Raw genomic sequence first — 23,714 nt, 5'->3', positions numbered from 1 at the left:
TTCCCTGGTCTGTTCTATACAAGTGAATGAAACAAAGCGTGGCATCCACAATTGGAAAAATGTAGGTAGGGATACCCACTTTTAGGGCTGCCCCCCTTCATTAGGCAGAACAGGGCAGCAGCCATCAAGCAGCTGATTTTGAAAAGGCAGCAAATTTTAAGTTACATAATGTATTTTTAACACATTTTTACTCCTAGGGGGAGGCTGTTGTGGCACTTCTTGACTCAGATAACCAAATACCTTGGTCAGCCTTGACCGAAGATGGGAGTGGAGCAGTTTTCTGTTATACCCAGGTAGACTGTGGCCTCACCTACACTGATGGGGGAAAAAAGCATCACTTTGCATTTTCCTGGCCTGCAGTGACCCCCATTAATGCCACACCTACTAGAAAGAAAAACCTATCAACCAACAGCCTTATTATTTACCTGTCAATCTTGCCACTTTGTATGCCTCCCCTATCCAATCTTCTTTCCTACTTCACATCCCAGAAAGAGATCATGAATAAAGGAGGAAGTCTAAATGTCTCCTTTTCCTTGACTATCTGATTTATTTTTTAAAAATGTGTTTTTAATGTCTCCTGATGCACACAAACACATACAAAAAACTGTCCATCTTCTTCACTGCAATTTCCAGCAATGGTGCACTTCATCCCAATTGTTGCTGCACCCCCCCCCCAGCAGAACCCCACTGGTGAAGTTGCTCTAAGGTCAAGGAATGGTGATGGGGTAGCCCCATCTACCCCCTCACCATTGATCTTATGGCTGGGCTTGGCTGGGGAGAGGCAGCAGCAAACAGCATAGCACTCCATTGTTGTCAATTGCAGCAAAGGAGATGGCAGCTTTCTTTTCCATGGTGTATTGGAGATAATGGAAATAATGTTCGATTGGGCTATCCACTCCTTCTTCCTTCACCTTCCATGCCCAAGTGAATGAATAAGTGAGGGAGGGAGCACACACATGGCTGAGGGGCCCAACTCTTGCAAATATAGAGAGAACATGTTAAAAAAAGTTTATAAAATACAACATACGCTTCCATTTCAGAAGCCCTGCTAGCCTTCAGTTACCATACTCTGAACATAAATTGGCGACACACACCAAGCCTGCCAGACTAGTCCCACCATCCAGTTAGTCCACCCACCTTGAGTCTATCCCAGCACAAATATGTAAAAAGATATGGTTTTTCCTAAAACTGCAGAGTAAAAAATGAGTTTTAAAATCCGTACTAATTGCTAAAAGAAGCTACAGTATTAAAATAGGGCATACGTTGTGCATTCCAACAGAGCTGGAAACAAAATGAGTTCACATTTTTTTGCCTGTGCACACAGCCCCATAGTGGCTTTTTAAAAATTATTAGCCTAGTGCTATTAAAATCACAACAGCCCAGGGAGCCCTGCCAATAGCATGAGGATTTGAAGCTTTATCTCATTTTTAAATGCAACAGTTGCATTAGCATCTGGGGGTTACAAATCCACATTCTGTGCCAGATGCTAACTTCCACCTGGTGGATATAGAATGGCAGAAGCCTAACAATCCTGAGCTGTGAAGGTGGATGGATGCAGAGCTTATAGGAAGCAAGAGGTTTATGTAATCTTACATCATGACTTAAAAACAAGGTCATGAGAATTTCAGATTGAATGCATGTCCCTTCCTAATCCTCGTGACTGCAGAGAAAAGCTTGCAAGAGTTTATTACAGTTTGACGCAAAAAAGACATACACACACACAAAAAAACCCAAACAGCTAATTTATGTCTGTGTTTATTTTTAACTAAATAGAACTAATTAAAACAGTGTCTGTGTTTTTTAACTTCTCAGAACGTAAAGGTGGCTTTTTGTTTATTTGGAAAGGTCATTGCTGAGGCTGCTGGAAACGTCCCTGTGGTCAAGATCAATTTCTCATTTACTCCTGGCTACTGTGTGAAGAAAATTGCTGTTTTCCTTGGGAAAAAAATGTTTTTTCACCCACACTTTCCTGACCAGCCTATTGATTTAGGTGATATGGGCATCAAGCTAGTCATGCTGCAATTATTATGTAATGGCAGGTTAGACAGTTTGGACATTCCTCCCAAAAGGCAAGGCAAACGGATATTGAAAAATACATTTTGAAAGCAATGAGTATATTCTTTCCTTTCATTAAGAAAAAAATGCAGTGCAATCATATGTACATATGAGAAGACAGCCTCGTTCAGTTCATTGAGCTTACCTCTAACTTAGCTAGAGTGTATTAGATTGCCCTGAAGGTATATAAGACTTCAGCCTACAATTTTAAAAAAGATTACAGGCCTATTGAAAATGATTTATTGAATCTAAAATGATTTCCAGTCAATGGTCCCTTAGACAGACGTAAGCAGCTCTGGTTTGCTATTAAGAACCAAGCTAGTCATATGCGCATTTATTAAACGTGTGTGCATCATGGAGAGTTCCATTTTTTTTACACAATTTGGAAAGTTATTTTTAAGAAGGAATGACTGCAATGGCCGGGTGAAGCTGCGCATAACTGAGCAGTGCTAAGCGTATGCCCTGGGACTCAGAGCATCCTCCTCCCACTCATCCATTACAGACAGTTTCAGCATGTAATTATATTTGTCCTTTCCAAACTCTGACTTTTTATAAAGAAACAAGTGTGCACAGGAGAGGTGGTGGGGAAATTAGCCCCTCCTTTGCCTTACCTTGCCATGTAACAAACTGGGTTGGGAGAAGGCTGCTGAATACAGGTGAGCATGGCAAGAGAAGACAGAACAGAATTTTGCCCCCTTCCCTTGCCCTCACCCAATTACATCTTATTGACCACACACACACTTGTGCATTTGCCAATAAACACAGTGATGTCTATGTAGTCCTAAGTATAGCTGGCCCTCCATATCCACAGATTCTTTATCCATGGAGTCAAATATCCATGCCATTGTATTTAACTAGAGCATCCATGGGTTTTGGTATCTATGGGGAGTCCTGGAACCAAATCCCAATAGATACCAAGGGCCTACTGTATGTACAGAAAAGGGAACAGTGGCCAATCACATCCCTTTGACAAATGTACCTGAATCCTAACCTCTTTACTTTGGTTTGGAATTGAGTGACCACTGGGGCTGTTGTTGTTCTTCTTCTTACTGTTGAATGCTGCCTTGGGATGTTTTTATCCCCAAAGGAAGATATACATCTTTTAAATAAATAAATAGCTAATATGATACTTCTTTGTATGACAGAGCCACTTTAAGCTACAGAGATAGAGGTCCAAAACACACTGCTGAAATGATCCAGTTTGAGACCACTTTAAACTGCCCTGGCTCAGTGTTCAGGAACCCTAGAAATTGTAGTTTATTATGGCACCTGAGCTCTCTGATAGAGAAGGCTAAATGTCTCACAAAACTATACAGTCGGCCCTTCTTATACACGGATTTTTTATACACGGATTTAAGCAAACATGGTTTGAAAATGTTCCAAAAAAGTATAAATTTACCTTGATGTTCCATTTTTTATTAGGGACACCATTTTGCTATGTCATTATACTTAATGGGACTTGAGCATACACGGATTTTGTTATACACGGGGGATCTTGGAACCAAATCCCAGCGTATAACAAGGATCCACTGTACTACCCAAATTACCTAGCACTGAGCCAGGGTAGTTAAACCATTCTCAGACTGGATTATTTCTGCAGTGTGTTTTGGACCACAGGATTACTTTGAACATTTTGGATTACATTGAATTAAAATCTGTCAACAAATGTGGAAAACAAAACAATGGCCCAGAATCTGGAAATGCTCAGTATACATCCCACTCCCCAAGAAAGGGAACACTAGGGGTTGCAGTAACCACTGGGCCATTCCATTAATCTCTCTCACAAGCAAAGTGATGCTGAAATTCTACAACAAATACATTTACCATATATGAAAAAAGACATGTTAGATGTCTAAGCTGGATTCAGGAAGGGAAGACACACTAGCGATCCTATTGCAAACATACATAGCATAATGGATCATGCCGAACAATATCAGAAGAAAATCACCCTGTGCTTTATAGATTGTAGCAAAGCCTTTGATTGTAGATCATGGAAAAATATGGATCACTCTTAAGGAAATGGGTGTGCCACAACATTTGATTGTCATGATGCATAATCTGGACTCTGGACAAGAGGCCACTGTCAAGACAGAATACAGAGAAACGGAATGGTTTCCAATTGGAAAAGGGATCAGGCAAGACTGCCTTTTATCACCCCATCTATTTAACATGTATACTGAACATGTCATCTGTAAAGCATGACTAAATTTTGAGGAAGGATGATCCTTCCTCCAATTCTCACAATTACAGATGATACCATAGTACCAGCAGAAAATAGCAAAAATTTGGAACTGAAAAAAGCCAGGAAAGAAAGTACAGTACAAAGGCAGGTTTGCAGCTGAACATTAAGAAAATAAAAATAATAACCACAGATGATTTGCATAAATTCAAAGTAGACTGTGAAGACACTGAAATAGTTAAAGATTTTTCTATACTTTGTTGTTGTTGTGTTATTAACTGCCCTTGAGCTGACCCCGATTCTTGGCAACCCTATGGATGAGACATCTCTAAGGCACCCTAGTCTTCACTGCTCTGCTTAGGTCCTGCAGACACAGACCTGTGACCTCCTGACTGAGTCTAGTCATCTGATGTGTGGTCTTCCTCTCTTTCTACTGCCTTCCACCTTTCCTAGCATTATTGTCTTTTCAAGTGTCATGTCTTTTCATGATGTGGCCAAAGTACTACAGTCTCAGTTTCGTCATCTCAGCTTTCAGGGAAAGTTCAAGCTTGTGTTGTTCTAGGATCTATTTGTTTGTCTTTTTGGCTGTCTATGGTATCTTCAGCACTCTTCTCCAGCACCAAATCTTAAATGGGTTTTCTTATCTGCTTTTTTCATTGTCCAGCTCTCACTTCCATACATAGTGATGGGTAATACAATGGCTTGGACAATTCATATATATATATATATATATATATATATATATATATATACTTTATTAAGATTAAAATACAAAACAAAGCAAGATTTTACATTCTTAAACATTGCCATGCAAACAATCTACAAAATTACATCAGAGAAGGTCTTTCCTTGAACCAAAGCTGTTTCCCATCTCTTTCTAAACCCTCTTTTAAATCTGCTACCCGCTCCTATTTCATAGCTGCCCTTTCCATTCCTAGTCTTCTTCTGATTTCTTGAATGCAGTCTCCATTCTGATCAATGTTTGATCTAATGTATAGAAAATCTTTAACTATTTTGATTTCCTCATTGTCTAGGTTGAATTTGTGTAGATCCTCCATGGTCATTATTTTAGTTTTGTTTATGTTCAGCATTAATCTTGCCTTAGTAATTGTTCCAAGTTTATGATGTAGCAAAGTCATTAATCACAATGGAGATGGCAGTCAAGAAATCAGAAGCAGATTTGGAGGGGTAGCTATGAAGGAATTAACCAAGATCCTGAAGTGTAAAGATATATCACTGAATACTAAAGTTAGAATTGTTCATTCCATTGTATTTTCCATTTCTATGTATGGTTGTGAAAACTGGACAATGATAAAGGCTGATAGGAAGAAAATCAACTCATTTGAGATTTGGTGCTGGAGAAGAGTTCTATAGATACCAAGTTCTCCGATATAAAATAATAAATGGGTCCTTGAACAAATCAAACTCAAACTCTTTCTGGAAGCCAAGAAGAGAAGACGTGACTCACTAGAAAATAGCAATAGCAATAGTAAGTACATTTGTATACTGCTTATCAGAGGACTTAAGTGGTTTGCAATGTGTAAGGTAATTGCCCCAACAAGCTGGATACTCATTTTAGCAACCTCAGAAGGATGCAAGGCCGAGTCGACCCTGATCCCCTGGCTGGGATTGAATTCGCAACCTTATGGTTTGTGAGTGAGTGACTGCAGTACAGGCATTTAACCACTGCACCACCAGGGCTTGGCAATGTGGAAAAGAGAAAGACCGCATTACAGATGTGTGCATTCAATCAAGGTAACTATGGCCCTGAGTGTACAAAACCTGAGCAGGGCTGTTGAAGACAGGATGATTTGGAGGTCTCTTATTCATAGGGTCACCATATGTCGAAGTTGACTTGACTGCAGTCAACCACAATAATAATGTTTGCTCCATTCACAGCTGGGTTGTGAATCTACAAATTAGAGGCTGGTCCCTTTTCTATCTTAACTTCTGTGAATCTTTCTGCAGTAGACAGGATGAGAGAGAGCTTCACACTCTTGCTCTCCATGCCTCACAAAGTCCTTCAGCCCTTTGGCAATTACAGGAATCACTGGCCAGAAGAAATTTCAGCTGAGAGAACACTCCATTCAAACACATCCTCATATACACATCCCTCCCCACATTCCAGGACAGGTCTTTTGGAAAGGCCGATTGCCTCTTCTTCTCATCATTCGCTAAAGGATCACTAAAATAGTTTGAAAATCACTCCACTACACTTCATAGTACTGGCACTTAGAATCTAAAATCTGTGATAGCTAGGTCATTCTGAAGTCATAAACTGGGCCTCAAAGTACTTTCTTCTCTTAACTTCACTGCGAAACAGCCTGCAAGATCTTTTTATCACTGCACAGTTAAATATAAAATGACATTTTTCGATGCCATCTGGAAAGCCTTTGCAGAAAGCTTTGGCACTGTTTCCGTGATACTTTCACTGTGCCCACTTCTCCCTTCTGTTATTATTGCTTTTGGATACTTTCTATTTATTGAATATTTTAAATATAATTTTAGAGCTAATCTAAGTGATAATCTTCCTAGCTCCATGCAACCTACTCCACAGTATTTTGCTCCTGCAGAAACACAAAACCCAGGGGACTTTGGCATGCTCTATAGAATAGGGGGCATGGGGGAGTGGAATGCACCAAGTGAAACCCTAAGGGGGGTCACATCACTATCCCCAAACATCTGCCTTTGGAAGGAAATGGGCTGTGACATTTGCTTCCATCCACTTAAAACACTGAAAAGATGGTGTGTGTGAGGTGAGGCTCAGTGGGAAGAGAAAGGAGAGGCCCCAGATTTTTTAAAAACTAAATTTTAAAATTTAAATTTTTAAAAAATACATGTTTTATTCGTTTGAAAATTTCTTTTAAAAATCACATCTTACAAATTGTCACTAACTGCATGAAACAATGTACTTATAGACCTGTGTGTATAATATTGTAATCTAAAGGTATAATTTTAATGTTGCATGTTGTTTGTACCATAGCTATTGCCATCACATTCAATGATATATGAGAATTGTGATTTATGAGTACTATTAGTACAAAAAACATTATTAAGGATTCTGTATGGTGTGGTATGGGAGGAGGTCAATGGGGCGTGACTCCATGAGTTACTGCACTGGGTGACGCCAACCCTAGTGATGCCACTTTCCAAAGCATTTGCTGACCAGATGTGCACAAGCATTCCTTGTAGATGACAAATAGATAATTGTGCTGCAAAATCTGATCTTATTTCAAAAAAATTTAGAAAGGGTAATTTTAAAAAAAACCAATAATTTGTCTACAACTGTTAACTAACATCATTGGTCTTTTACCCAAATTAAATATATTACTATTTTCTCTATGGGCACTCTTGTTTTGAGAGAAAAATTTACATTTGTCTAATGACTTATAATAACACAAAAACCATTGCTCCTTGACAGAGGAAAGACCATTGTGTCTCATTTAATTCCCTAGTACTGTAACACACTGAAACTGTGCTACAAATGAATAAGAGCATCCTTAACTTGCAGCAGCAGCAATAATTTAATTATTCATTTTATTACAATGCCATCTTTCTCCCAGAAAGGGACCTGAGGCAGCTTACAGATAAAATCTTTTTAAAGATTTTACAATAATTAAAAAAAAACCAATTAAATCAACTGGCTAAATAGTATAAAATGACATAAAAACATCCATTAAAAAAAAAATCTAAAGCACACTCCATATAATCTCTTGTACTAATAAAACTATGTCCTAGTCAACCACACTTTTCGTAGATTACTCAGCTAATTAACCCAATTAAAATGCTTATATTTTTCTGTGCATATAGATATCAAAACTGCCCTTTTCTTTTGACACCTGATCATTCTGTAGATGATACAGACATTTTACAGAAGGTTAACAAAGGTAAAAACCATGAGTCAGAGACCCCAGTTCTCCAGCAAGGCAGATTGTATTTACCACCAATTTTATCTGGTAAATTGAAGTACGGCTGCTAATTCAAGTGACCAGTTCACTTGGCAAGAGAAAAATCTATAGTATCAGTTACATTATTACGTAATTAGAATTTATTCCTCATTTCCTCGGATGAGCTCATAGTTACCTTCCCCATTTTATCTCTAGAAACAACTCTGCGAAGTAGACTAGATTGAGAGATAATGATACTAAAAGAACCTGCAGATTGAGTCAAGATTTGAACCTAGCTTTGCCAGCCTTGGTTCAACATGCTAATGACTAGTGTCTAGCAACTATAGTACTTATGAAAAGAATAGCTATGCACTTTAATAACAATACTGATCCAATGTAGAACAAAAGGCTACCAAGGCCTCACTTGACTAACAGCAACCACTGGTTACAAAATACCACACCCCTGTGTGTGTAAAAGAACAGAACACCTAACATAGTCTGCATCCGCATTGTAGAATAATCCGTTGAACATCATTAATTGCCATGGCTAGATGCTATGGAATTCTGGCTCTGGTGCCACAACAAACACAATTACCCAGAATTTCATAGCATTGAGCCATGGCAATAAAGTGGTATCAAATTGGATTACTTCTGTAGTTGCGGATGCAGTGTTAGTTACTTTCAGTGTTTTCGGGTTAGAGACAGTTTAATATCTTCTATCAAACTCCAACACCAATTTTGCTTGCAAGTTCTGTTCTTGCAACAGAGTGAAAAATCACCAAATCTCTCCATTCAGACATGAAGACATCACTCACTGCAATACTGCTAAAACTGCCTGGTGTCTAAGAGGAAAGGACTGAAGGAGGGAATGACAGTGCACAGAAGGCACAGAGACTACGGCAAGATAGATTAGGTATGGATCCTCATCCTGGGTAGATGGGATGCTGCCAGTAATGGCCAGAATGGCAAGCAAGAGATAAAATCATAAAGAGCAGAAAAGGGAAAGCATGGAGTAAAGAAGAAGAAAGATTTAGTGGACTTAACAGTCTTCTATCTAGACTCCTGTAATTGAAAATAAGGTTGCAATACGTACTGTAGTTGTATATAAATTCGTGGATGGCAGAATGGGCGGGTGCCCATCACAATTTTAAAGCACCTTGCATGATGTTAACTAGTACATTAGGGAGTGGGTGATCTATGACGTCTCTCCTTGTGTGCATTTCTTGACTGTGCCTATGAAGAGTAAATCCTCAAATGCTAATGTCCATCAGAAAATTTAAAAGTTACTTTTTGTAAATTACAGCTCTCATTCCATGCCGCCGTAGGCTCTGGGAATCCAGAAAAATACAAGTCTGTAATTTTTAAAAAATAACATTTCAAGCTTTGTTCCCACCTATGCTGTGAATTGATACTATTAATTTGTCATTTTGCTCTGCTGATCAATTGATATTCTGGCCCATGTCCCATTGAAACAACAAAGTTTGGTTCCAAGGTTAGCTAGCAGAATCCTCCCAAAAAAGAAATGGACTAAAGGGGAAAGAGAAAGATGAGGGGAATACATTTGAGAGAGGAGCTATTTCTTAAAGTACCTGTTAAGCATCAGCAGTGTTGCCATGCAGGCATCCAGTTAGTTATGCATTCAGTAACTGTCTTGTTAGGATGTAGTTTCCAGGAGTCAAGACTTCAGGGAAGAAAGAGCAGCAATGGTGTATTCTGTTACTTAAATAAAAGGACCTTTGTAAAAGCTGATAACTGTCCTCAACCCAGTTAATTCCTTGCCTCTGGAAGCGACAGCTGGATTCCTGGTACGTTGCCAGAACATAAGATCAGTCCTAGCAGCAAATGCAACTGTTGTTATCACTTCCTCTGCACTGAGGCTAAGGTCCGTTTTCAAGTTGCCAATGGAAGAGCAGTTGAGAGGTTGCAGTAGCACAATGTCATCAGCAAAAGCGGTGTCTTAGCTCTGGGCCAACTGGATAAGGAGGACAAGGTACCCTCATGCACCTGTATCCATTCATGTCAAGGCTGAGGTTCCTGGGCAGGTGCCATGGGAAAACTGGCATTGAAATTGGTCTGTAAACAAAATAACAGAGGGCTTCACATGGCTGTCAATTGATGCTTTTAAAAAAAATTCTAATAGTCACACAATATACATCCACACTATGATTGTATGTCATGATAAATCATGGTATAGTTTGCGAAAATTACCTGTTCGTGATTAACTCTGCTAAGAGTTCATGTCGGTTTAACCAATCTCAACCTACTACCTGAGGTTTTGGTTGTTGTTGGCAATAGGCATTATCCTGTTTAACTCGTGGTTTTGAAGAACTAAACCACCGATCTGAACTCCAGCAAAAAGCTGGAGAGAACCAAAACTAGAAATGGGGAAGAAAGGTCTATTAATACCTGAAGGAACTCATGTAAAAATGGAGCTCTTCCAGAGAACAGAACATGAAAAGAGATTCCATCAGACATTGCAAAGAACATTGTGATTGTAAGAACTGCTGACTGCCTTAAGACGCAGTGGACTATCCTTCTTTAGAAGTCTTTGAATAGAGATGGATGGACATGCTCAGGATCTCAGCTGTTCTCCACAGAGGAGGTTGGATTAATGGCCCTTGGTGTCCCTTCCAACTTGATTCTTGGTTCTATGATTTGTTGGGGTATCTGCCATGCAATTTACAGCATAAACCACAAACCATGGCTAGCATAAACCACTGCTTGTCAGAATGAATACATCAACCCCTGACCAGATTAGTAGAACAGGTATTCAAGCCGAAGGAAAAGGGGAGAAATAGTGATGAAACTTTGGGAATTAGAACCTAGTCCCATTTGTCAAGAGAATTTAGTTGTAATGTCATGGTCAGAAGCGAGTGATGCAAGAAATAATGAGCTAAGGGCCCAACTACACGTTACTTTTGTAAATGCCATTCCCAAAGAAGTGTTTGCAGGAGAAGAGGGCCAAGAAGAAACGATTGGGAGGTTCACAAGCAGGATTCTACTTCCCGTTCTTCTGCCTTCTGTAAATATTCCCAGGATGGTATTGAACTCATTTTCCCTCCACTGGGGTGAGAAATCAGCACCTAAAACAGGAGGGAAATGCTTAAGGGACACATTTGCAGGGGAGAAGTGCATCATCTTCACATGCATCATTCTCCATTCAAATCCCTTTCATGGCCATTTCCACCTCAGCCAACCGCTTCAGACTTGGAGTGTTGCTGCAACAGAGGTCCGGAGAGGCTGTGCACAGTCCAAGTTAGATAAGCTACAGTTTAGGGTAGCTTGCCATAATTGTGACAATCCACAAAGGGTTCTTGGCAAGAGGCGAGAGACTGCGACTGGTCCAAGTCAACAATGGACTGCAATGGCTGAACTTGGATTTGGATCTGTCTCCCAGAGTCCTAGACCAACACTGTTTGCTCTGACTCTTAAATAAGTTTCCAAATGTTTAAAAACCCAACTACTTTAAAAACATATTGGGAGGGGGTGGGGCGTAATGCTACAAGCTACTTAAGGTCTAAAATAATTTAGGGCCTCAGCATATCTTAACCTTCTTCGGCTCTGGGGCATTTATAGTGGAAATGGTAGCCGGGAAAGATTAAATATTGTCTTGCTACCAGTTACCAGACCTGACAAGTACACTCATCCCTCAATTCCTACACTTACCTTATGACATGCTTCCCCTCTAACACTTGTTTAGTCCCATAGGCCCGGTATAGACCGCAGTTGCGGCAGCCTGGGGCCAATTCTAGGATTCTGGAGCGTGCAGCATCCAAAGCTCCGGAACCCTAGAATGTATGGACAGTGCTATCTTATGCAGCACCATCCATACGGGGGGGGGCATCAATGATGCAAATGTGGTGCCATGTCCGCACCTCCATGCACCGCAGTTGCATCATGGATGCATCACAGTGCGCCAATGGCACACTAATGACAGTGTCCCTGTACGTACAAGAAGAACCTGTTTTTTCTGTGTTCCTTTTGATCAGGAGGGACACCGCGTGGTTTGACTGCAGCGGCATCCCTCCAGAGGAAAAACTGGGCACCTTCAGTCAGCCCCTTTGAGGCGGTCTGGAGAGCCCCATAGATTGAGCTTGTATGAGCACCATTCAGATCTGTTTTTCCCTTTTAGGTCAGGAAAAAACTGGATTTATTTGCGAATTCTGCCTTTGCTTGAACCCCATTATAATGAATGGGGCTCATATAGTGTTGGCATGTGAGTGCAATGGCCACGCACTAGAGAGATATTACAACGCAGCTTCTGCGTAAACCGAAAGCAGCGTATGGCGCACCCACGTGCATGCTTTATTTTAATTTATTTATTTATTTTAAAGACTTGGCGGGGTACATACCGCCACTTGCGGCGCTCTGCGCCGCCACCGGTAGGTCCGCGGGGGAGACCGGAGCCTCCACACGGCGCGACTCCCGCGCGGACCGAAAAAAAGCTCAAAATGGAGTTTCTTTTTCCGCACATTTGCGACGTAGCGAGGCGCCAGGGGCGCACTCTCTACGTCACAAAGGACGCACCCGTACGGACACGCTCAGCGTCCGATACGCAAAGATGGCACCGTCCATGTAAAGGGCCGGCGCCATCTTGTACGGACGGAGTCTGTACTAGGCCCTATTTTAAAATAGGACGTCCTCCGGATGTCCCAAATGCCGGTGCAGAAAGCACCTAAAAATCCCAGAATCTCCCAGCCAGCATGGCCACTGGGAGATTGTGAGAGCTTATAGCCCCCATAAGTAACTTTTCCCAGTTAGGCTCAGGACTGACTAACAGACTGGCATCAACAAATATTTTTAATGAAAAGGTTAACAATCAGAGAAACAAGGGTAGGACTGGCCAGAGGCTATTTTCCTTCACTTTTATGCAAATACCCGAAAGACAACTGGACTCTTGGAAACTAAGCAGAGTCAGCCCTGGTTAGTACTTTGATGGGAGACTACCAGGAAATATCAGGTGCTGTGTGCTATATTTCAGAAGAAGGCAAACCACCTCAGAGTATTCCTTGCCTAAGAAAACCCTATGAAATTAATGGAGTTACCATATGTTGGCAAGTGCCAACAAGCACACACAGGAGAGGGAATTTCAGAAGCTTGGTGTCTTCTCATCCTTGGCTCTCAAACAGCATCTATGAAAATTCCCCTTCCTACAGGACTCTGCAGGCACACAGCCCTCATCTTCTTTTGTGTGTGTTCACCACTGTGATCCGCAAAATAGAAATGGCTGGGTATATAGGTTTTTAAAGACATAAAGACTTGCATGGTACTGGCCAGTCTTAAACATGAGCCCTGATTCTGAGTGAAGTGGAAGAGTGAGCATACATAACTACAACTAGCATTAGTGGTCTTTAGCAAAGCTTCACTGCCTCTCAGCCTCAGCTCCATATCTGCAGTACCAGTAGAGGTCAGGGACAAGGATGATTCAAAACTTACCTCTGCATCAACTCCTTGCCCTTATGTGTATTGCTCTTCTCGCCTGCATCTGCATTATGGATCTTAAAATAGTGGCCTACCTTACATGGCTGTGGTACTAAGGAGGACGGCATAGATAACAAAAGGGTGGCAGCCTAGAGGCAGGGAGATGGCTCTGAAGGCCTTTAGAATTCCAAAATGGGCTACCAGTGGCCATCCATTGAAAAATTTGATTATGTCAACATACACCCTTATTTTCTAACTAATGAAGTAGGGATTGCCTACCAAGTGCATTTCTTTTAATCCCTCCTTTCCAACTGTCTGCCTTGTCTGGCATTTCACCTGAAATCTGTCTTTGCAATGCTCTAAGCCCCTTTGAATTTCCTTATTAACACAATCTCATACACCCCTTCAGCCACATGTGAAGCTGGAGCATGTAACCTACCTTCCCCAGATTCCACTAACCAGAACCTTCAGTGGGTGAAACTGGCTTCTCTCTACCTTGCCCTATCTCCACACTGCTTGCGTTGCCACTGCTCAAACTTTTGTGGATACTTGACCTTCCTTGTCATGCTGGTTTTGGAGAAGTGCAGGGATAGGAAGAGGCAAAGGGTAGACAACCCTCTGTTGCAACCATAAAGTTGCATGTGCTTTAGAGTTGAGCTCAGATGTCATTTGGCGTCATTTGGAGGGCATCTTCTGAACTTCCACTGGTCCATTGCACATACACCTTCCACATCCTCCAGCCTTCTGGCCCTCCTCCAATTGCATAACCCTTGTCCTCTCCTATATTCCAGTAGGATTTTCAGTCTGTTAATGCTTTTACAAACAACAACAACAGGCAAATTCTCCTTTTTGCTCCAATGGCATAACCCTTGTCCTTAGCACAATGGGGATGGGCCCATCAAGCAAGGACTTTTTCTGAATGAGAGATCTTTAACTTTGTATGGCAGAATGCCTAGCTAGTCCCACCTGCTTCTGGCACTTGCTTTGCAGAGGAATCGCCTTTTCCTTTTGTAATAAATAAAACAGGTGCAAGGAGGATGCTCAGATACAGATTTTGGAGGAAAGGCAGTGGGGGAAGAGGGGGAAAGGGGAGGGTTTGCCACACAATCAGAGCAAAGCATTACAGCACCATCAGCTATAACATCATCTAATACATTTGGATGATGCTCTTTCACAGATGAAACAACAATAAAGGGTCAAATAGATGCACATTTCAGGGGGAAACAAATAAAATCTTCCCTTTTCCTAGCTTTGTTTTCAAGAGGAGGAATGAAGACAGGCAGAATGGCCCTCAGTTGCAGACACAGGGAGGGCAGAATAATTAAACATGGATTATGCCTCTCAGACAGACAGACAGACAGACAGACAGACAGAGACACCAAGAAAAGATACTCACTGCCTTTGACCTGTCCTCGTGCTCTGAAGGTCTTTGCCAAGTGTGTGATCACAGAGGCTCTATGGAGAGAATAGAGCAAATGCTTAAGGGGGGGATACACGCCACACAGAGAGACACACCTCCCTTGCTCCCTCTCTCTCTCTTTCTCTCTCTTTTTCCCCCCAAGCAGCAGCTCAGCTGAAAGCTCTCTCTTCTGCAGATCACATTCAGTAAACAGTCAGCAGGCTAAACTAAGCAGGCTTGATGATGGGCTAGCACTGCAGAGCCAGCTCCCACATTTCCATTGGTGGGATTTCAGAGGTGGCCCACCTGATCAGAGCATCTGAGAGCACCTTCCTTCATCCTTTGCCTCCTCCTTGCTAACCTGATGGCAAATCCCCCTCAGGCTTCTACCAAATTAAAGTAATCCACCACTCAAGACAGATAGTCAGTGTTAGCAGGGAGAATATTCACTGCTAGTGTCTCCCTGTATTCACACCCCTGTAAAATGCTCCATGTGATTACCAATCCTAGGAATCTGCAGGGAACACCAAACCGCATTGCTTTAAATAAGTCCTTGGTGGATTTAGAATGGGTTGGTAACTCCATAGAGGGTTCAATTCAGACAACCCCTGGAGCGGGGAAAGGGGGGGGGGTGAAGAGAGAATAGCATCAGCAAGATTAATTAAAGAGCACCAACGCCAGCAAAGTCAAATTGCATCTATTAAATGCCAAGGCAGGTTTCTAATTGGGTGCAATTGTGTGATCAACGCAGCTAATTTCTTTTAAAAGGTAAGCAGAGGCAACTAAATAGAGATGTGTGAATTCCTCTCTGCGTCAACTCATCCGGAGTTAGTGTCTTCTCACATTTTCTCATGCTACTTTGCACCTTACTGTCATCACCAGTCCAGATATCCTGCCAGCTCAAGTACACCTCCACATTCTTCCTTCCTTTTGATTCTAGAATGGGGTGGGGCACATTTCCAAGGATGCTCTTTGTTGCTGTTATATGCTTTCATTTCCAAGTTCTGGTGGCCCTAAGACTTTTTTTGGCAAGATTGATTTAGAGGAGGTTTGTCATCCCCTGAGGATGAGAGTGTGTTACTCACCCAAGGTCATCCAGTGGGTTTCATGGTCAAGCTGGGAACTGAACCCTGGGTTCTAACTTTTTACAATAAGGTGCTTTTTTCAAAGTTTAACCTAACAGCCTTCAGAAAGCGGGCTCCTACTGTTTACCGTTAATAGGCATTGAGCATCTATTCCATCTTTCCCTCTGTAATTGAGTTTCTCTGGTAACAACAACTAAATAGGAGGAATAAAAGGAAAATGCTGGAGAGATGCAATTCAGTGATATTATCATCTGGACCGCCCATACATTTCCATGAATGAGAAAGCATCCTCATAATTCAAGGCCATCCCACTTCCTTAGTTTAATGAGTCAAGACCAGATTATGTGTATAAGTACCTTACCAGGTAATAAAGAGGTACAAAGTAGGAATGTCCATACTTAGACAGATAGCAGATGTTGTTTTGGAAGACCTGACCCAAAGGTTAGATTAGCTGGGCACTTGCCTGGAATGCTGATCTGAAGCTTACTAGATCTGTGTTTGTTGCATATGTTAACTGCCACAACTACTGCAGCTCCCAAACATAGGCCTCCAGATGCTGTTGGACTTAAGCAGAAGCCCCAGCCAGTATGGCCATATTGAGAGAAAAGTGAGATACAGGTGCCCTGTATCTATTATTATTATTATTATTATTATTATTATTATTATTATTATTATTTCTTACCCGCCTCTCCCCATGGATCGAGGTGCGAAACAACTATAATTAACAGACACGCCACATCAGTTAAAACACATCAGTTAAAGTACACATCAGTTTAAAAGGACATGCATACAATTTAAAAGAACAAGATATGAGTCCAATGCTCATATACACACATATATTATATATACACGTATATATACACATATTAAAGCAATCCACATTTAAAATTAATCATTTAAAATTCACAATTTACAAATCATTTGGGTAAGCCTGTGGGAAGAGACTGGTCTTTAACGCTGTTTTGAATTGAGACAGCATATCCAGCTGTTGAATCACTTCCAGCAGGTCATTCCACAGTCTAGGGGCAGCTGAAGAGAAAGTCCTCCGGCTGACATTTGCCAACCTAGTCCTGATTGGAGTAAATGTACACCAGAGGACCTGAGCGTACAGGATGGATTATATGGAAGGAGGCAATCCTGAAGGTAACCTGGACTCAAACCATGTAAGGCTTTTAAGGTTATAACCAACATTTTGTACCTTGCCCAGAAACTAATTGACAGCCAGTGGAGTGACTTTAATAATGGTGGTAATATAATCATTCCCAAATGTCCAAGTAATTAATCTGGCTGCTATGTTTTGAATGAGCTGAAGTTTCCAAACTTGGTACAGAGGTAGCCCAATGTATAGCCTATTACAAAAGTCCATCCATGAAGTTACCAGTGCATGCTCTACCATCTTTAGGTCCTACAGCTCTAGGTAAGGGCACAGCTGGAGTATCAGAGAAGGTGATAGTAAGCACTCCTGATTGTCACATCTATCTGAGCTATCATTTGAAGTGACAGATCCAGAAACACACCCATGCTGTGAACACAGTCTTTCAGGGGGAGTGTAACCCCATCCAGGACTGGTTGACCCACCTCAAAACTCAGGTTAGGACACTTGACAGTAAACACCTCTGTCTTGTCTGGATTCAGCTTCGGTTTGCTTCTACCATCCATGGCTTGAAAATATTTTTGAAAATAATCCCAAAAGCAAACCTTGATTTTGCCATTTTGTATATGGGGCACCATTTTACTGTGTCATTGTATATAGGCCTGAGCATCCATGGACTTGGGGGTGGGGGGTCCTGGAACCAAACCCCAGGAGATACCAAGGGCCCACAGTATAAGTCAAATAAATGAATATTACTTATGATGGATACCAGTTGCATTATGGGTGCGACCACTTTGATTTAATCCATATTTCACATCAATGTATTAGCTTCTCACCCACAAAGAGAAAAATGAGAGAAGGTAGTGTGGTGTACTTGCAAAATGATTGGCCGCACTAAGGGCTGCACTTAGGGAACCTCCGAGAAAGCACAACGAGATGTCCAAGTATTTTCACACTAGTGTGGCTCCCCAGCCAAGGCCATGACTTGCAGCCAGATCTGGGCATTTAAGAAACAGAAAGGTATTTGTTCAGATAAAGGCAGAAAGCCTGGCTCCCATTGTTTGGAAGGAAGAAAAGGAGGACCAAGGTCTGGAGCTGTGGAAAAAAAATACTGTGCAGTCTTTTCACTAATACAATGAATGGCTTGACATGCTTTGAGGGTGAGATTCACTTCTTCAGAAGCAACAAAACAGAGGGATTTCCTCTTGCTACTGTTCATAAAGTTTCAGTGGCTGTTTTGGGAGCTCTGTGTTTGTCAGTGTCCGTGAATTTGTAATAAAGTCATGTTATCTATGCATTGGTAAAGATATTATAAATATTTTCTTCTGCTTTTAATACATTTCTTTGGTACTACTTTTGTATAATGCAGTATAATATTTTGTATTTGCACTTTATGTGGCATTCACTTGCTTATTATGTGTCATCATGCTTCTGTTTTATATTTTGTAGTTTCTGAATAAAGGAATCACATTCCCAAAGCATGTTGAGACATTCATCATATCAGTAAAAATACCTTTTTCTCACATCACTGGACTGTGGTCTTCCTTTACCTACTTCTTACAGGCCTTTTCATCTTGTGCTCATCTTTTCCCAGTGTTTACACCAGAGTTTGGAAATGTTACTTTTCCCTCGCTCTAATCCAGGATTCAAATAAGTACCTTTCCAAGTTCTGCCAATATTTATACAGATCAGCCAAGATTTGAACCAAGAACCCTCAAATCCTCAATCCTTACAATGAAATTATTAAGGTTTGGAGACTGAAAGACCATAGGGTACTGCTGTAGGACTTATTGACATGGGAATCAGGTCATCCACTAGATGTTGGACTGTAGCTCCCAGTGTTCTTCAACACTAGCCATGCAGGCTTGGGCTGCTGGGTCCTGCATTCTGACAGTATTTAAGAGCCACATGATTCCCACCACCTCCTCTAGAACTGTAATAGTCCATGGACCAGTGCCAGTCACTCGCAGATTTGTGGGAAGGAAATAAATAATTATAGCCAATGGGTACTGATTTAGTGCTGGTCCCTGGCACACTGGGGAAAAATAATAGCCAGTCCCTACATCAAATAGCCTGAGAAGCACTGCTCTAAAATTCTCTAAGATTCTCTTGCCATGACCTGAGAATAAATGCTTCCAACTTGGTCAGGCCTGGACAAAAGTCAAGCCCACTGGCCTCATTCTGCTTGTAGATTACATGAACTTCCATTCCACACCACTGTGATTCTGCACCCTGAAAGGGTTTTTGAGGCCTGAGTACGCCTGAGTAGATCCTTACATTAATCACTAGGGATTCATCACAGAAGTCTTAGAGCCCCTGAGAGTGAGATACTTGGAGACTGGTATGGCATGAATTCCAAGAAAACCTGTTGTTTACTTGATTGCAAACTTAATTCACCAGCAGGCCATGACAATTGACAGTATGGGTGAATGATCAAACAATCTGATGTGGTTTTCAGCACAGATTCAAAACTCATATGATACTCATATTCTACCAAACCCATACAAAATTCATTCTTTGATAGTATGTTTCCTCTTTGAAAATCAACTCCTCAGTTGGCAGAGTGGAGGGCATACACTCTACCAGAGCCAGGCTAGATTAAAATCTAGTTATGAAGGGAAAGAATCAAGCTAAATAAAACTAGATTATACTAGCAGTTATTTATGGAAACGTATTCCTTAGTATTAATGAACCTATCGTCCAGTTCTTATAAGACATACTGAATCAGTGTTATAACAGAATAAGCAGCAAACTGAACAGAAGAGGCTCAAGGCCATTCTCTAGCACAGAGTGTGAGGTTACACGGTTAAAACTAGAATATGTAGTTTGAGTGACAGAGAGATTTATGCCTCCTGTATGACATACTGTCTCAAGAACTACCAGCACCAGCCTTCCTTGTGCATTTGGGGGGGGGGGAGTTGGCAGGGGAGAGTTTGGACAACATAAACAGGAACCTTGATTCCAGGGACAATGGAAATCACTGCTGTGGGAGCTTAACTGTGTAGGGCAATTCAAGCTTCCTAAGGCTTCAACCTTTGTTAAGGAAATTAAAATACAGTCGGCCCTCTCCTTACGCGGGGGATCCGTTCCGGACCCCTCCGCGTAAGGCGAATTCCGCCTATGCTCAAGCCCCATTGGAAACAATGGGGCTTGTGCATGGCGCGGCGGAGGCGTGGCGGTGCGCAGGCACCACGGGTGCACACGCCCATTCAATTGAATGGGATGCACTGCCCCTTCCGCCCCGCGCTCTCCCCGCAGCTTGAGCGCGTAAGCTCAAGTTCACGTAAAGCGCACCCACGTATGATGCGGGCGCGCTGTATTTAAATATAAAAAATATCAAAGCCAAGCCTGTTAGGGTTTAGCTTTAAATCAACAGAGTAGCAGAAATGTGTTCTTGTCTAACTATGCTCCTCTAAGAACTGAGTCTGACTCAAAAACAACACAAGTAGCTTGCAGTTTAAACAAAAGTTTACTAATGGCTTGAATCTGCATATGAATAGAGGCTATATCCTAACCTAGTTAATGAATATTTCACGTAAAGAAGAAATCTTTATCTCACCATCTTTCCAAAGAAAGCTGGGAGAGGAGGAAGATGGGGAACCCAATAGGGCAGGAGTAAGTCTTTGTGTGAGAGAGAACTTCCCAAAAGGAGGAGTGACCTGAATCACATGGTTTGTTTACCAATTTCCAAAGTTATTGTCCCGTGATTCAGTAGGAGCAAATGGGATGTCTGCATGAGGGGAGACAGCAGGATTTGCAGGCAAGAAAATCTATCTATCTCAGGAGGAGGAGAGAGAATGCAAAAAACAAACTGCTCTTAAGATATTTTTAAAGACATTTTAAGATATTCAAAATCTTTGTGAATAAAGTTTTAACACATGTTGAAGATATCCAATCTGGAAATCCAAAAAGTTCCAAAAACCTAAACATTTTACCACCTGCTCCTGCTTTCAAAGCGGCAAGGACAGTGCTTTTGCTTGTTCATCTCTCACATCCTCAGTCTCTCTCCAGCCTCACGTATTATACACAATATAAGTAATGAACAAATGAGATAAGAAACTGGAAAGAGACTCAAGGTCCTAAGAAATGGCAGGAGGCATCGATTTTCAAGAAGCACGATACTTACATTCCCACCATTTCACAGATCCCCAGTCTCTCTCCAGCCATGTCTCTCTGTAGCCTTGCCTCTCTCTCTATCCTCAGAAATATGGTACATACTATGGTATGTTGTGTAGTGTGTGTGTGTATATGTGTGTATTTACAGGTATTCCAAAATTAAAAAACATTTGATTTGGAGGTGCGCGTGCGCGCGCACACACACACACACACACACATACATATCATACCTCCATGTTTGGCTATAAGTGCAAATTAGAATCCCTCCAGACTAGAAAAAAAAGTCTCTGAAAGTCTCAGGTTTGTTTGTGTACAAAATGATTTTATTTCATTATTCCTGGGCAAAGTAGAATGAAGATGGTGCTCCTTAAGCTCTTTGGGTTATGAGCTATTTAACATTTCAAAAGTAAGCACTAGACTTCAGACTGGACTCAGAAGCAAACAGGTAAATAATCTAATTCAAAGGGTTTGGTGCAATGTAGTTTATACCTAGAATCTAGGAACTGGATGAACAATTCTTGCTGCCCAATTTTGCACTAGTTGAAGTTTCTGGTCAATCTTTGTGGGCAGAATTTTTGGAAGTGATAACTCAAATGACAACTCCCAGAACCACTCTACCAGTATGGCCACTGGCCACATTATCTGAGGAATTATTGCAGTTGTAATCCAAAAGTATAGGTTATATTTCAAAGGAAGAGCCTGCCAAAACCACCTCTGAGTACTCCTTGTCTAAGAAAACCCCATGAAATTCATGGGGTCATCATAAGATAGCAATTTACTTGAAGGCACACATAGGCCTGTTACAGACTGTCAAAATAAAGCTGCTTCGGGTCTCTTTGGAGGTATGCTGTTTAATTTATGCATGCATCCTAAGAATCCGGAAGCTGTACCAATGCTGCACTCCAGTGCTTAGGAATGGAGTGTGGCTTTGGTGCGACCTCCGGACCCTTAGGACCCATGCATCATTTAAATAGCATACCTCCAAAGAGACCCAAAGCAGCTTTATTTTGGCAGTCTGTAACAGGCCATAGACACACATTGGTCAGCAGCAGAAGCATGGGGTGGCTTATGCATTCTGTCTCAACTTTTCAATTGTTGCAAGAGGTCTTCAATCCTTTCAGGACTTCTGGAGTTTTAGAATTAATTGATCTGCCATGAAAGGTGCTGGAGCTGTTGACAATCTTTTAATCGAAGAGGACATTATTTCAAATAGCATGATAAAAGCATTTTAAAAGCATCTGAAAAAGTGGAATGTCAGAGTACTAATCAGACTCTCAGTGCCAAAACAAAACAGTTGGAAACTGTGATGACTGTGTCCAAGTCTGGGCACTACAGTTCAAGAAGAGTACTGATAAGCTGAAACATGCTCAGAGGAGGGCAATCAAAATGCTGAAAGATCCTGAAACCATCATCTATAGCAGGATAATCTAAAAGTGTAGGCTATGTTTCAGAGGAAGGGACTGGCAAAACCACCTCTGAGTATTCCTTGCCTAATAAAACCATATGAAATTCATGGCATTACCATAAATTGAGAGGCAACTTGAAGGTACACACACACACACACTCCAAATAACTTTCCCAAGCTCTGGTTGTGGGCAGCCTCATTCATAATGCATTACAGCAACTAAGCACAGAGATTACGAGAGTCACCATAGCCAGACTATCTTTGTCTAAGGAAAATGCAACTGCCAGTCCAACCAAAGTTGGTAAATGTTTTTCAGACCACCTGAGCCTCTGGGACAATGCTTGATCCAAGTGTATGCACAAGCAGGGCACTTGTTCTTTCATAGTTAGTGTGACCTCATTGAAAACCTACTATACACCGGCTTCTTGGATTCTTGAACTAGTTGCTCACAGTGCATCACCAACATGACAGAATTCAACTTAAGCATCTTGGCCTTCATCCACTCTGAGTCCAATCCAGACTGTGGGTTGGCACCTCCCCAGCCTCCCCAGAGAGATTTTCATACCTGGAAATAAAAGACATACCCCTGGCAAAGTTGCGTGATCACGCTGACGATTTTCAGACACATGGTGCTGATCCTTCAATGCAATCGTGCAACTTTGCCAGTAGTATGCCTTTTACTCCCAGCCTTTTTCCCTGTATGAAAATATCCCAAGTGAGATAACTTGGAGAAACCATGCTGGATGCCATCAATAGGTACCTGCAGAACTGGCTTGTCATGTGGTAATCCCAGGACTAGAAAAAGAAGTGTGTGTTGTACGGATAGTGATGGTATTGTCAGTACTTTGGCACTCTAGAAATATAATGCCAGTTTTCACCCCCCAGTTAAAGTTGGTTTTGCTGCAAAACAAAGCAATTGCTTCTTTCACATCCATTAATGGCACCAGATTTTCTGTATTAGATTTGCTTTTTCCATCCTAGTGGAAATAAGAGTCTTAATTTTGCTCTTTCCAATTCTAACTGATGAAGAATCTTTAAATAGTTTGTGTCATACGTTCAATCCAACACAAGAGG

The 23,714-nt window shown here is 41.5% G+C and overlaps 1 protein-coding gene across 4 annotated transcripts in view; it reads right to left on the bottom strand.

Moving 5' to 3' along the window:
• The window catches only part of RGS8 (regulator of G protein signaling 8), a 58,718-nt gene that overhangs the window by 23,367 nt on the left and 11,637 nt on the right, over positions 1-23,714 (bottom strand). For 2 of the 4 annotated variants that reach the window (XM_042465859.1, XM_042465858.1), the window contains exon 2: positions 14,939-14,997. In XM_042465859.1, the coding sequence (XP_042321793.1) occupies positions 14,939-14,997 (59 nt within the window). Of the gene's footprint in view, positions 1-9,710; positions 9,799-14,938; positions 14,998-15,247; positions 15,399-23,714 lie in introns of those variants that run through there. The other 2 variants (XM_042465860.1, XM_042465861.1) reach the window with 2 other exon arrangements.

This window comes from Sceloporus undulatus, chromosome 4, assembly GCF_019175285.1.
Source record: "Sceloporus undulatus isolate JIND9_A2432 ecotype Alabama chromosome 4, SceUnd_v1.1, whole genome shotgun sequence".
Taxonomy (NCBI): domain Eukaryota; kingdom Metazoa; phylum Chordata; class Lepidosauria; order Squamata; family Phrynosomatidae; genus Sceloporus; species Sceloporus undulatus.
This window is presented reverse-complemented; position numbering and strand designations above follow the sequence as displayed.